This window comes from Rhagoletis pomonella, unplaced genomic scaffold, assembly GCF_013731165.1.
Source record: "Rhagoletis pomonella isolate Grant_MI unplaced genomic scaffold, Rhpom_1.0 Rhpom_scaffold_00001, whole genome shotgun sequence".
Taxonomy (NCBI): domain Eukaryota; kingdom Metazoa; phylum Arthropoda; class Insecta; order Diptera; family Tephritidae; genus Rhagoletis; species Rhagoletis pomonella.
This window is the reverse complement of record NW_023458555.1, coordinates 114,947,432-114,961,910: the sequence shown is the minus strand read 5'-3', so window position 1 is coordinate 114,961,910 and position 14,479 is coordinate 114,947,432. Positions and strand designations below refer to the sequence as shown.

General features: G+C 39.6%; 4 protein-coding genes across 4 annotated transcripts; all 4 read right to left on the bottom strand.

Moving 5' to 3' along the window:
* Positions 1-9,215: 9,215 nt before the first annotated feature.
* On the bottom strand, positions 9,216-10,223 carry LOC118735442. The gene has a single exon (XM_036465197.1). The coding sequence runs from the start codon at positions 10,221-10,223 to the stop codon at positions 9,216-9,218; it is 1,008 nt and encodes a 335-aa protein (XP_036321090.1).
* A 939-nt stretch (positions 10,224-11,162) lies between these two features.
* On the bottom strand, positions 11,163-12,065 carry LOC118735439. The gene has a single exon (XM_036465183.1). The coding sequence runs from the start codon at positions 12,063-12,065 to the stop codon at positions 11,163-11,165; it is 903 nt and encodes a 300-aa protein (XP_036321076.1).
* Positions 12,066-12,070: 5 nt separating this feature from the next.
* LOC118735431 lies at positions 12,071-13,093 on the bottom strand. Its single transcript, XM_036465175.1, has 3 exons — positions 13,047-13,093; positions 12,288-12,999; positions 12,071-12,088 (listed from the first exon to the last, which is right to left on the bottom strand). Exons 1-3 carry the CDS (start codon positions 13,091-13,093, stop codon positions 12,071-12,073), a joined length of 777 nt encoding a protein of 258 aa, XP_036321068.1.
* Positions 13,094-13,178: 85 nt separating this feature from the next.
* On the bottom strand, positions 13,179-14,387 carry LOC118735423. Its single transcript, XM_036465163.1, has one exon. The coding sequence runs from the start codon at positions 14,385-14,387 to the stop codon at positions 13,179-13,181; it is 1,209 nt and encodes a 402-aa protein (XP_036321056.1).
* Between the last annotated feature and the right edge of the window lie 92 nt (positions 14,388-14,479).

Genomic DNA, 14,479 nt, shown 5'->3' with positions numbered 1-14,479 from the left:
ATAAATTTTACGTTACAATTAAAATTTAAATTATGAAATGTAAACAAAACATATTTTTGACATTCGTGTACCAAGGCGAATTAGGGCGAAAAAATCAGTTGTTCTAGTAACACCACCTTATATGAATTCGCCTTGAATCGTCGTATATCGATCTATCGATGGACTCCATCGACATTTTATTGGCGTCCATTTGAGAGTAAAGTGCATTTTAATAGTGTGAGCAATTGTGATTTCAAAATATAAGAAATAAAAATTATAATTGAAAATGTTTAGCAATCGTCACAAGAGGAGACTCATTAAAAAAGAGCAGACTAATTTGGCAGCAAAAATTAGTGAGCCATGTTTACCAAGTGAAACTGGCTTAACCGAGCAACCTTCATGCTCTAATTTGGCTGAAGTTTCAGAAGAACTTAATGAAAGTACATCGAATGTATCCTTTCCCCCGAGTGAGGAAAAAGATACTTTCAAAAATAAAATTTTAAGTGGGTACCTAAAATATAAGCCACCACGTAAGTCTTTCGGAGACCTTTTAGCCATTTTGCGGGACGAAAATATGGATGTCCCACTATGTGCGGAAACATTTTTTTCTAAAAAAAGAGAGAAGGCTATAATTAGGACTGTTGAACCTGGTCATTATGTTCATATAGGGCTTCAAAACCAGTTGGAGAAAATTTCAAATATATTGGTAGATTTTGACGACATTACCATCGATATTAATATCGACGGCTTACCCTTTTTTAAGTCCTCTCCACTTCAACTATGGCCAATCTTGATAAGATTGGTTAATGTTGAAAAAGTATCAATATTTCCGGTGGGTATTTATGTGGGCAAGAAAAAGCCAAATGACATTAAAGAATATTTGCACGCATTTGTCACTGGAATGCAAGAAATATTAAACAATGGACTCGAAATATTAGGTAAAGTTATTTATGTTAAAATAAGGGCAATAGTTTGTGATGCACCCGCCAAATCATTTATTTGTGGAACGCCAGGCCACACCTCGGCGAATGGTTGTGAAAAGTGCACACAAAAAGGAAGAAAAGTCCAAGGCGTTCTGGTTTATAGTAGCGAATCCGGGCATTTGATAACGGATGAAGATTTTTCAAACAGGAAATATTTAAAGCATCATATTCAAAAATTTTACTACAGTCAAACGGCGCTGGAAAGTCTGGGGGTAAAAATGATATCGCAAATAGCAATTGATAGCATGCATGTTCTAGATTTGGGTGTTATGCGTAAAATAATTCTAAGGATTTTAAAAGATAAAATTATATTAAGGATAGAAAAGGAAAAGAAGCAAAAAATTTCGGAAAGTCTTGAATCCATAAAAAGTTTCATTCCTACTGAATTTGTAAGGAAAACCAGATCTTTAAATGAAGTAGTTTACTGGAAAGCGACAGAATTTCGGCAAGTCCTTTTATATACCGGAATTTTGGTATTCAAGAACAATCTGTACGAGGATCTTTATTACGAATTTTTATTGTTGCACTGCGCATGTCGAATTTTATTTTGTCCAAAGAATTATTTTAATAACATTGATACTGCTGAATGGATGCTAAAACTATTTGTACACAATTTTTCTATACTTTTTGGCGAATCTAGCGTAACCTACAACGTGCACCACCTCTTACATTTGGTTGACAATGTAAAAGCTATAGGTCCTCTTTCCAGTTTCTCTGCTTACAGCTTTGAAAACCATTTACAGATTTTAAAATCGTATGTCAGAAAACCTTCCCTTATCCTCCAGCAACTTTTAAATAAAATAAAACAAGACAATTTATTAAATGATGATAAACCTACTGGATTCATATTTAAGAAAGGCAGGGGCTTATGTTTTTATCTAAACAATTGTATATTTTCATCAAAAATGCCAGATTGTTGTTGCATTATTAAACCGTATATACCAATACAAATCAAGGGCTTTTCAGAAGATAAAAAATTTGTTATAGGTAGAGAATTTCCAAATTTGAGAAGTTTTTTTAGTGAGCCACTGGACTCCTTCTTAGTAGGCATTTGCTTGGTAGAAACGAATGAAATGTTAGAAGAAAAAGAATATCCCATTGAAGAAATAGACTGCAAAGTAATGGGTCTGCCTCATGAGGACACATTTTTATTATTACTACCAATTTTGCATGGTTGTTTTTAAACCAACAAAAAATCACAATTGCTCCTAGGTAGGTTAAAAATGGCAAGGAATATTAAAAAAGTAACCTTCACAGAAAACGTACACTTAATAAGTAAGTATTGTCTTAGATATACAAATGTTGCCACATACGTACAATTAATATTCCTAATTATACGCAATTATTTCAGATTCGCCTCCATCTGCTCAATGCACAACATGCGAGAAAATTTTAACCCATGTACAAAACATCCAAGGTAAAGTGTTTGTATAACCAAATTGTTTGTGTAGTTGTTCTTACTAAAACATTGACCCTACATATTTCTTACTTTCCAGAGTCAGTAAATAAATTAGAAACCGGTTTCAATAACCAAACATCTGTGTTTACGTCCGCATTGGCTGAGCAAAAAGTTGTTTTGGCAAAGTTAATCGAGAATGAAAAAAATGGGTGGGATAATTTTTTCCAATTAACTCGCAGGAGGATTTGGAAAAAATTAACTCAGAAATTTCTCCTGGGAATCGACATTTATTTGTAAGTATTGAATAAAATTTGTATGTAAGTAGCTTACTTAAGCCAATTTTCTTAATTTATTCATCTTTAGATAAGAGCCATGTCCAGACTACTGCAATTCTCCTCAAAAAAAATATTTTGGGTAACGAGGTCGTTATTTCTTATAATCTCGACGGAACGCATGGGAAAAAAAGGCTAAAAGACCATAGCAATTTTTATGCTGCGTTACTAGGTAATTCAGATTGTATGACTACATCAAAAGCATATCCAAACAAGTTTCTTTTGTAGAATCCATAAATGGGCAGGAACCGGAGAAACAATTAAGGAATGCAATGCAGCTGCAGAAAAAGAGATATTTTAAAGCAAAGGTCGCCAAGAATACCTTATTCCTTCCCCGTTTACCTGAATTACCTTAAAATATAAGTTTATACCTGCACTGAATTTGTCGCTTTAGATAAGAGAAATTTTTGTGTTGGCAGATGTGTGAAATAGTGAGGCGTGAATTCTTATATTTTTTCAATAGCCGTAGATTTTAAGTTTTTACCTGCTGATATACTTATTAGTAAAATAATGAAATGCCAAAAAATGTTTTTTTGCTGCTTAATGAATTATGTGATTTTTACTCCATGTACAAATAAAGTTAGTTACCCTAAAAAGTTAGTATTTAGTATAGACAAACTTGTTTTTTTTTTTAATATGTATACAATTAAAACACAAATTACAGGAGGTATGAAATACTGTGAATTCTTTTTGTTCCCTAACCATAGATTGTAAGTTTTTACCTGGTAATATATAGTTAAATATGAAAAAAAAATTTTAAAACTACAAAATTGCAAATGGCAAAAACACTTTTGTTATAATCGCAAGTAACATATGTATAAAAACGCGTTCTTTTCAGTTTTAAAAAACATTGAGGTATTGCATAATGTGAAGAAATAGTATTATTTTTTAATTATGGAATTTTTGCTTCCACCGCTTGCAAATAAAACTAAGTATAAAAGTATGTATTAAAGAAAAGATTGAAATCTGTGAAATATGCGCCTGCAGTAGTTTTTATTTTCTCACAAGGAAAATTATTAATATGAAAATGTTTAAATTTTATATTCTAATAAATAAAATGAAAACAAAATATTTTGATAGTTATATCAATATGGTTAGTCTCTACTGAGTCTAGTGTGTAGAATATAGAACTGGTTCCTGCCTATTGAAAAAGGGAGTTAAATTGTACTAGTTTCAATATGTAGAATTTCGTGCTGGTTCGGAACTATTGAAAAAAGGAATTAGAATGCGGTAGTTCCAATGTGTAGAATTTTGAACTGGTTCGGAACTATCGAAATAGTGTCGCAAATTAAACAAGATCCAATCTGTGGAATCTAGAACTGGCGCCGAACTATGGAAAAGGTAATGCAGCGGGAGACAATTGACACTTCATAGGACATCGCCATGTTAAATTCGCCAGTTGCTTACATGCAAAAGAGATTTATCGCGAACCAGTACTGGGGCTAAATGTACTAGAAGCGCACCAGTTCAGAACTAGAGATTTTCCCCACAGGGGTAGTGTTTTCGGACGGTACTGGCTCTTACTGCCAATATAGGAGTATTACACGATTGAGAGAAATAGCGATTGCGCCAATCGCGGTACCGCTAATCCGCTCCTTGTGATTTTGACAGAATGAGCTGTGTGCGTGACGTCATCTTGGTGCAATTGTTGAATGTGAGCATACGAAAAACACCAAATAACAATTCTAATATTTGTGCGTTAATATTTCTGCGTGGTTTTAAACAATTATTGACACCTTAAAAGGCAAAACGAAGTGTGCAGTGGCAAAGTGTAATAGTGAAAACAAAAGGAAAGCATGCTATATAAGTTATTTTTTCGTTTCCTACGGACGCAAACCTGGCGAAAAAGTGGAAGCAGTTCTGCCGGGGAGGACATGCATTTAATACCAAATCCAGCTTTGTGCTATGTGTGTGAGCTATGAGCTACTACATGGAACTATGTTGGCCTTTCCTTGGTGAATTGTAGTAGGTATATTTCCACGGTGAATGTAGACAGTTGCTGGTTTAGTTTGCTGGCAATGGCATACATACAAAAGTAGTTTCTACAGTAAATAGATACATGAACTTCACTACCTACTTATTTTTGTTAGTACCTGATTCTTTTAGTGCTGGTATGAGGTAATGCACCAGTGGATAAGGTCGCCAGGCGTTAATTCAAGCGGCATCTTACCGCGCTGTTACGTACCTAATACAAAACAGTGGCCAAATTATTATACATTTAAAAGTTCAGCTTAAATTATGTTTTACTGACATAGAATATTTGCTTCCAAAAAAGTCACACAAATAAAAGCTGCGGAGTCAACAGCTGTGTCGTTTATGGTGGTTGGCTACCGTCCACAAATATAAATATGCACTCTGCATGGCTTTTTAAAATGGCAAGTCCAAAGATTCACTTTGCTGCACACCTTCCTTTTGGTCTACATGAAATTGCAAACACTGTTCATACATCCATTTTTTCATGTGCTAAAAATCGTACTTATCTAAAGGGCTACATGTCCAAAATTATTGCTACGTGTTCCTAATTAATCAATCTTTGTATATTTATTGATTCATGCAAAATTGGGCCATGTAATATTAAAATTAACACATTTTTCTGCATTGTTTACATATTTTTATATGCGTTTTGGCATTTCTCTCTCGCAATTGCACCAAGATGACGTCACGCAAAAATTACGCTCAAAAATCCTCTCTCATTGGCGCAATCTTGTATTCTATCATTCTTGGGAGTATTACATATATGATCAAAAGCCGAAATGTGTACTTACGCACCCATACATACTTTCTGTCCCATTCCCACACTTTCAATGCATGCACGTGTTTGCAAAATGAAGACGAAGTGATTTTGTATGGGAAATCATTTATGCCCATATATTTGAGTCAAATAAACATACTTAGAAGATATCAACCAATACTTCCCATATACCAAACGAAAGGAAAACTCTTGAATTTTCGATTAAAGAAAGCAAAAATAAAATAATTCGAGCAGTTTTCGAGCATTTTGGTAATGAAAAAAATTTGCAAATTTTTTCAACAATTTTTAGCCTTAAAATGCTCAATGTTTGTTGAATTTATATAAAATTTGTACACGATAATATTTCTACTGCTCCAAAGAACCTATATCCCGAAAATGAAAGTTATATCTGCTAACCATAAGTTGCTAGAGCACTTTAAAGGCTCAAAATTGACCCCAAAATAAGGCAATGTTTACCGTTATTTTTACGACGGAAACCGAATTAGTTATTTACAAAAATGAATCTGTCGTTAGTTTTGGAATTTTATCATTGAAACGCCACACCTTTCTTTGAAATCGCTTCATTAGTTCTCGTGCAATAAGCGTTTTCGTGAGGCTCTAAAAATTACAATTACAACATTTCAGCATAGCCTCCATATCGTAAGGTAAGACGTATTCTACGTCAAAAACGTCAACCAGTGAAATGTATTTTTTTATTTTTCCTTTGACACGCTCATTTTTATTTTTACTCTCCCGAAAACTTTAACTTTTGTAGGTTTCACGTCAAATTGGCTTCTACCTGTTTTTATTGTACCATGGGTAATATAATGTGTGATATGAAATGCCCACTATAGGTGTAGGTATTTTGGCTAACCTAATCGCAGCGTATTTATGTAAATGCATTAAAAATACGGGTAACAAATAGGGACACGAATTTCGATACGATATGATACCATGTCGATATTTTTGCCATTCGATACCGATACTTTTTGCTCGATAGTTTTCAAACGATATTTTTTGGAATCGAGTACCAGAACCCTTGTATCGTATCGAATCGTAAATGTTCATTATACCATGTTCTGACCGACAACGAAAACACCTTGAAAAGGAGTTTTGGGATTGTGGGCTGAAGGCTGTTCACACCGACTGTTGGTGTTTTCGTTGACATTTCGTGCATCCTTTGTTTACAGTTTTGCTGCACAAATCCAATACCAAAATACTTTTCCTTCAATTTCTTTTCGTAAACAACCTTTTACTTCCATGCTTCTTTTATTTTGGTCAGCCAATTAACAATAAATCCGAAATGGCGTATTAAAGATGATAAAATATGAATTCCACTTCGATGAATAATCGAAAAAAACTAGTGCAGACACCGATTGGAGTGAGTGGAACGTGAGTTTTCAAGTGGTTTTCAGCGAAAACTGGTTTTCGTTTGACAGATTTTACATTGACGAAAACACAAGTTTTAGGTCGAAAACCAGTTTTAGCAACGAAACCATGTTTTCGATGTCGGTCAGAACATGGTATTACATTAATTTTACTACGTTTATGCGACAGAATTCATGAATTCTTCATTTCATGAATTTAAAAATGGTCCCGTTTATGCATAGTTCTCAAATTTATGAAATAAATTGCCTTAAAAAAGTGGAAATGCACTGGCGAGAAACTAAACAGTAGGGTTGTGACTTTTTCGGCCTCCTTTTGAATTTGCAAAAGTCGTTGGTACCAGGCAATGAACCATATTATATTTAAATTGGTTATAATATATTTTCAGTTTATTCTATTTCAATTTATTTTATATTTCAACGATTCCACATAACTTTTCCAGTGTTTTAAATCCGGGTTAAGCTTTTTAATCTAAAAACATCATAACCCTAGTAAACAGCTGTTTGTGAAACGTGGCGTTGCCGGACTTGCGCTTCATGAATTTTAGCCTTAGCTAGGGTTCCATCTCTTTCAAATCTATGTCGTACTATAATCTTACTTACTTTGAAATTTATATGTGAAGCAATATGGATATATTTTGCGCTTTAAACCGCAGAAATTCGCACTATTTTCGGTTGGAATGTGCGCTTCATGAATTTTAGCCTTAGCTAGGGTTCCATATCTTGCAAATCTATGTCGTACTATAACCTTACTTACTTCGGAATTTATATGTAAAGCAATATGGATATATTTTGCGCTTTAAACCGCAGAAATGTGCACTATCTTAGGTTGGAATGTGGCGCGCCTTCAGTGAAGCACTTACTAAAGTGCAAAGTGTTAATTTTTTAATAGAAAATGAGACCAATATTCACATTCAATTTTTTGAGTTTTGTATCGATATTTGGAATATCGAGTCTTTTTATTGCGATATTAATGGGTACAACAAACAAATGCAATAGGAAATTTCTTTAGATGTTAAAAAATTTAAATTTTTTGGATTCACAAGGACGAATATGTAATTTTTAAGCTGACAAAGTTAGAAGAACGAATTCGAGGATGTTATCGAGTTTATATAAGCCCTTAATATATAATTTTTTCAAAAAAAAATGAATGATCGCCGCGAATAACGTTGTAAGTCATTTGATTTAGTTTTCCATTTTTCGGTGCAGCAGTCTCCAAGGAACTTGCCCGTGAATTCAAATGTATATCCATATATATCAAGTCAAAAAAAGATTTACAAAATTTTAATGATGGAAAAACGTTTTATATCAAAATGCCAATGGATGATGATATCACGCTTTTCCAGTAAACCTAGCATCTTTGCTGCTGGCGCTTACAACCTTTTTCGACAAATGAATGTAATAAATATAACAATATGGTTTCTTTGATTGTTCATCATAGGTCATTTTATAAAAATTGGAGAAATGCTTTTGAATAGTCTCCAATATGAAACTTGAGCAGTGAAGAGAACAAGCTCAGTTGAAAATTTGGGGAATAAAAAACCAAAATTGATATTAACACAGCTCCTTCACTTACAACGTTTTTCCACATTACCATTTCTGATAATTTTTTTTAATACCCCTTTTCCCATTTCTTCCTGAATATTCTTCCCCACTATTTATTAGCCTCTCATTTTTTATATCATTCCAATTTTCGAAATGTACTTTACAGTTTTTACCATTATTGCACTTTTGCATTACGCTTGTTAATTCTAAGTTGGCCATGGTCACCTGCACTTAAAACGTTTTGCCACTCACTACTTACTTTGGAATGTCCGAAAACTAATGGAAATTTAGAAATTTCGCGATCTTATGATACGCGAGACTATTTTTAACGCTAATCTGCGAAAAAACTAGTGCTTGAGTAAATTGGCGCTTACAACGTTATTCGCGGCGACCATTCAAATATTGCGAGTGCGTCAGAGTGAAAAGCTAAAAACGCAATTTTACTATATTTAGCACATGATTTTGCGAATATATTGATATTTGTGTTTGTTTGGGAATGAATTCGGCAAGTAGGAAACCACGTTGTCCAAAATAAAAACGAGTAAGTGTCTTTCACTTGTTTATTGATTCACGTTCTTGAATATTCTACCCTATGATCACCAGATACTATTTATATACATACAGAAGTATATGAGCAAAATACATACATATGTGTTCTACTCTTAAGTACATCAGCTATAACAACGTCTAACGCTAGAGCGAGAACAATAATAATACGCATAATATGGATGTTAAGCGATGACATTGCAAAAATGAACTAATGTTGGTTGTATTGGTGCATTCAGCGGGTGTTGATGAGCAGAGCTGAATGTAGGTATGTTCCTGTACTAACGATGCCCAACGTTGCCTTTGGCCAATACCTTACTGTAACTCTTGAACATCCTGCCCGGCTGAACCCGTGCGGTTCAGTAATTCTTCAGATGGGCCTGTTAGTCGGCATAATTTCTGTACCGGCCGCTGACATCGGTGTTTGGTAAAAAGTCCGCGAACCAAACCATCACTGCCCGGATGCACGTCAATGACCCTTCCTATGCGCCAAAATGTAGGGGGGAGATTCTCATTCCGTATGAGAACGACGTCGTCGCGCTGTATGTTTGGCTCCGGTCTAGTCCATTTACTGCGAGACTGAAGGGTATTTATGTATTCGCTTTGCCAGCGACGCCAAAAGTGCTCCAGCATTCGTTGAAGACGTTGCCAATAATGCAACCGATTTTCTGGAACTTCTGGTAATGGAGGTTCCGGACGACAATTCAACGGGCGGCCAATAATGAAATCACCCGGAGTGAGCGCTACACCACCTTCTGGGTCATCGTATAAAGCCAGCAATGGCCGTGAGTTGAGGCAGGCTTCTATACGCGTCAAAAGAGTGTAGAGCTCGGGGAAGCGCATTGTTTGACGACCCATGACTCGCAATAGATGCTTTTTGGCAGAACGCACCGCTGCTTCCCAAAGGCCACCGTGATGAGGTGACGATGGTGTAATAAACTTCCAGTGGGTTCCCACAGCCACCAGGTGTTGTTGTGCAAACACGTTCACCCATGCCTGTAAATCCTCCTGCATTTGTCGATTCGCACAAATAAACTGAGTACCATTATCGCTGTATAAGGTAGCGCAGATGCCTCGTCGACTCACGAAGCGGTCGTACACGTTTATAAATGCTTGTGTACTCAAGTCTTCTGCCAGCTCAATATGAACTGCACGCGATGCCATACAAACGAAAATGGCTGCATAGGTTTTTGTCGTAACTGCTGAGCGCTTGCTGCCAACTCGAACATGGAAGGGGCCGCAGTAATCCAAGCCACTGCGGTAAAATGGTGGTGCAACAAGGACACGTTCCTTTGGTAACGACGCCATCTGTTGACGCTGCATAATTTGCAGATGTCTTCGACATACGGTGCACCTCCAGATGTAAGATTTTACCTGGGCCCGCGCACATATGAGCCAAAAACGTTGTCGGAGAAACTGGAGCATCTGCTGTATGCCACCATGAAGGCAGCGCTGATGTGCATCTGCGACCATCAAATCTGCTAGAGTGCCGCGTGGGACTATGATTTGGTGTCGCTGATCGTTACTCATGTCAGCGTTGGTTAGTCGGCCGCCAACCCTCAATATTCCATTTTCATCCAGAAACGGGTTTAGGGGTCGAAGTGGACTGCGACCCTCAATTCTGGAATTAGATACAAGTGCTTTAATTTCCTGTTTGAAAGTATTACCTTGTGCCTGACGAATGTGTAAGACCAGCGCCCAGTTCTGCTCTTCGGCGGAGACCACAACCCCTCTGTTGCCTCGAAATAACGGTAGTATGCGTCTAAGACGCGCCGTGGTGTTGAGAAGACGCCCCAACGTGCTAAACCTCTCTATGAGAGGTACACGATTACCGTCACCTGATGTCATGAGCCACTGGCAGTCAACACGAGATACTAGCGTATACAAAGGGCGAGATTCGGATCTAAAAATGTGCTGATCTTCCTCCGTCATCGTAACTGGTTCCGATCCTACGGTTGTGTGTTGATGGATGCATGTCGGTCCGGCCCATCAAAGTCGATGACTTTCTAGACCAGATGGCGACAAGCCCCTGCTTGCGCAATCCGCCGGATTAAGCTCCGATCGGATGTGGTTCCAGGAATTTACATCCGAATTGGCCTGGATGAAAGCGACTCGATTCGAAACGTACTGTTTGAAAGCTGAAGGTGCCTTGCGGATCCAGCATAATACAACAGTTGAATCGCACCAATATATGCAAGGGACATCTTGTAGATCAAGAGCCTGGCGGACGTGGTTCATAGTGATTGTAAGTAGGTGGGCACCTCATAACTCAAGGCGTGGTATGGTCGCTTCCTTGACCGGAGCGACCTTCGTCTTTGCAGCTACCAGAACTGCACCTGAATTACCATTGTGATCCACCGTCTGGACATACACCGCAGCTGCATATGCCTTACGACTAGCATCACAGAAACCATGGAGCCTCACCATCGAATCGGCACGCATGCCTAGCCAACGTGGAATCCGAAGTCGTGAAATGTCCGCTAACCCGTTGCGGAATATTAACCAAGCATTGAGCAGGTCCGGTGGCAGTGCCGAATCCCACTGCAATCCCGCCTTCCACAGATCCTGGATAAAGAGTTTTGCCACAATGACAACCGGTGCCAATAAGCCAGTCGGATCATACAATCTAGCTACGTCGCTAAGCACTGTCCGTTTGGTAGGCATCGCTGACTCGTCGAACCCCCGTACCGTGAAGAAGAGCTCGTCATGCAACGGATCCCAATGCAAACCGAGTACCTTCGTCGCTGAATAGTTCAACTCCAGCTCGGATGCAGACATTGTCGAACCAGTGATGGTAGCAAGCGTGTGTGAGCAGTTGGAGTTCCATTTCCCCAACACAAATTGACCTTGCTTCAAGATGGTCTCCACATCTTGTGCCCGCGTGATTGCTAGTTCGGACGTATCGACACTGTCCAGATAGTCGTCTACGTAAAAATTATAAAGGATGCTATGTTGCGCTGCGGCAGCCCGGCTGGGTTCACTGATGGCCTTACAATTATCCTGCGCACATTGACGCAGCGCTCGTACCGCATTGAATGGACTACAAGCCATTCCATACGTCACCGTTGTCAATTCGTATATTTGTAGAGGAACGTCGGAAGCTTCACGCCAAAGAATTTTTTGCCATTTTATATGACGTTGGTCGACCAAGACTTGACGGAACATCTTCTTCACGTCTGCAGTGATGGCTACGCTGAATTTGCGAAAACGGTGAAGAATGTCGACCAAGTTTGGGTGTAGCTGTGGGCCCGAGAATTGCACGTCGTTCAGTGATACGCCATTCGAGGTCTTTGCAGAGGCATTAAACACAACCCGAAATTTGGCAGTAACAGCATGATGGGGAATAAAGTAACCAGGATGAGCGTCCGTAATTAACTCCTGGCTTACCTCCATATGGCCAAGAGCTATGTACTCCCTCATGAAAGCCGTATATTGCTCGCGTAGTTCAGCGTCGTTCGCTAATCTCCGTTCCAGTTGTAGAAACTGACGTAATGCAGATTGGTAGGAATCACCAATGGAGGGTGCATCTGGTTTAAATATGATCTGCACCTGATACCGGCCATCCGTTGCGCGTGTAAAGGTGTTGGTGAATACCCTTTCACAATCATCTTCCCGAGTTTCTGATACCACAGCTGGCTCTTCGAGTTCCCAGAAGCTTCGAAGTAGTTTGTCGAGTCGTTGTTCGTTGACGCGTTTGACAGCATGCGATGTGAGCTGTACGGATTGTGTTGAACTACCATGAGCTGGCCCAAACACTACCCAACCAAGCCGTGTATTCAAGGCGCAAGGCTGTTCTGCAGATCCCCGAATTAAGCCTTCCAGAAAGAGATCCTTAAGCACCTCAGCACCGAGAAGCAAATCCACCCGACCCGGGCTACCAAACGTTGGGTCCGCCAGCGGCAAATCCTTCAAATGAGTCCAGGCTGCCGGATCGATCGTTGCGCTTGGTGTAGTTGAGGTTATCATCGGCACAACATACGCCTCCAGTCTGAACTCAGTGTTGCTGTCAATTGTAGGTTGCATCTTAACAGTCACATTGCCTCTGGTATAAACCGCGGTGCTGGAACCGATGCCTTCGATTCGGACCTCATCTGGTTTTCTACGGAGACCCATACGTTTAGTTAAAGAATCAGTGATTAAGCTCACCTGGGAACCCATATCACAGAGGGCACGACAAGTGTGTTGTTGTCCATTATGATCCACAAGACGAACCTTTGCTGTGGCTAGTAAAACGGTCCGGTCACCGTGGACTAGAAAAGACCGAACCGGCTCTGACTGTTATTGTTGTCGTGAGTATACCTGCGGCGTGTGCTCTACAGATATACCTGGCTTAGAGTTACGAGTCGGCACTACTGATGTGTTCGTTACTTCGGCTGCTGGTGCACTGACTGTATCGTCTTCTCTGCAGAGAAGTGTGTGGTGCCGGTGATGGCAGCGTGTACAATCCCGCGACGGGCAATCTCGCGCCCCATGGTCGACGCTGAGGCAATTGAAGCACAGTGAGAGCCGCTTCACGGTGTCCCAGCGCTCTGTTACCGGAAGGTTGAGGAACCGCTGACACTTGTGAAGGCGATGTGAACTTGCGCACAATGGGCAAGAAATACTGGCCGCCTTCCTTGAACGGGAAGATAGATATGAATTAACGGCTGCTACATGTGCCTTGACAGACCATGTTGCTGGTTGTCGATGCGTCGTTGCTACATTAGAAGCCGCCTGAAGCAAATTGTTTGCGCGCTTCTCAATGAATGTTATGAAGTCATGCAAATTGGGAATGTTGTTAGTCTGGAGACTCATGCCCCACTCATACCGCGTGGTAGTTGGTAGCTTGGGCAGCAGAAGTGGCACTGTGAGTGCATCCCATTGAGTTACTGGAAGATATATTACAGCTAGCGCTCGCATAGCGTTTTGTACGGTGTCGACAACTCGAAGAAGGGTCTTCTGCGATTCCGTCGGGTGATTCGGCAAATCCAGGAGGCGGTTAACCTGCGACTCAACTAACAAACGCTTATTGTCATACCTACGTTTCATTTCCTTCCACATGTCCTCGTAGCCACCGGTGTATAGGCCTCCAACCAATGGCACGTTATCTACATTGACATGTTGACGCAATTTACTCAGCTTGTAGCTGGAATCTAAGTCAGTGCGGTTGTGGACCAGTGATTCAAACAGGTCTTTGAAAGACAACCAATTCGCCGGATCACCATCAAAGACTGGAATTTTAATTGGATCTAACCGCATATCCTGTTGACTGGTCACAGGAGGCTTGGGCTCTGAATTGCCTTTACCGCCGCGGGCTTCCAATTCGCTGGCCTGTGCAAGAGATACTAGATCCGCGTGATACTCTGCAAACCTTTCAAAATGTTTGTTCACTTGCGCCAGCATAACCTCGCACTCTATGGGATCTGGATCAAAGTTGGCCGCCTCGGTAATTTTCCCAAGACGAACAATTGATGATTGTGCAGATGCACGCAGATTTAAACTCGCCATATCGCAGTATATTTGCGATCGATCCTCACAGGAGGCACCAAAAAATGTTTGGGAATGAATTCGGCAAGTAGGAAACCACGTTGTCCAAAATA

What these genes read in the sequence shown, in the direction of transcription:
- LOC118735442 (XM_036465197.1), bottom strand. Translation starts at nt 10,223, where the DNA reads ATGCAGCGTCAACAGATGGCGTCGTTACCAAAGGAACGTGTCCTTGTT.
- LOC118735439 (XM_036465183.1), bottom strand. Translation starts at nt 12,065, where the DNA reads ATGTTCCGTCAAGTCTTGGTCGACCAACGTCATATAAAATGGCAAAAA.
- LOC118735431 (XM_036465175.1), bottom strand. Translation starts at nt 13,093, where the DNA reads ATGGACAACAACACACTTGTCGTGCCCTCTGTGATATGGGTTCCCAG. An exon ending in TCTGTGATATGGGTTCCCAG is followed by an intron (nt 13,000 to 13,046) that starts GTGAGCTTAATC and finishes GGGTCTCCGTAG; the next exon opens with AAAACCAGATGAGGTCCGAA.
- LOC118735423 (XM_036465163.1), bottom strand. Translation starts at nt 14,387, where the DNA reads ATGGCGAGTTTAAATCTGCGTGCATCTGCACAATCATCAATTGTTCGT.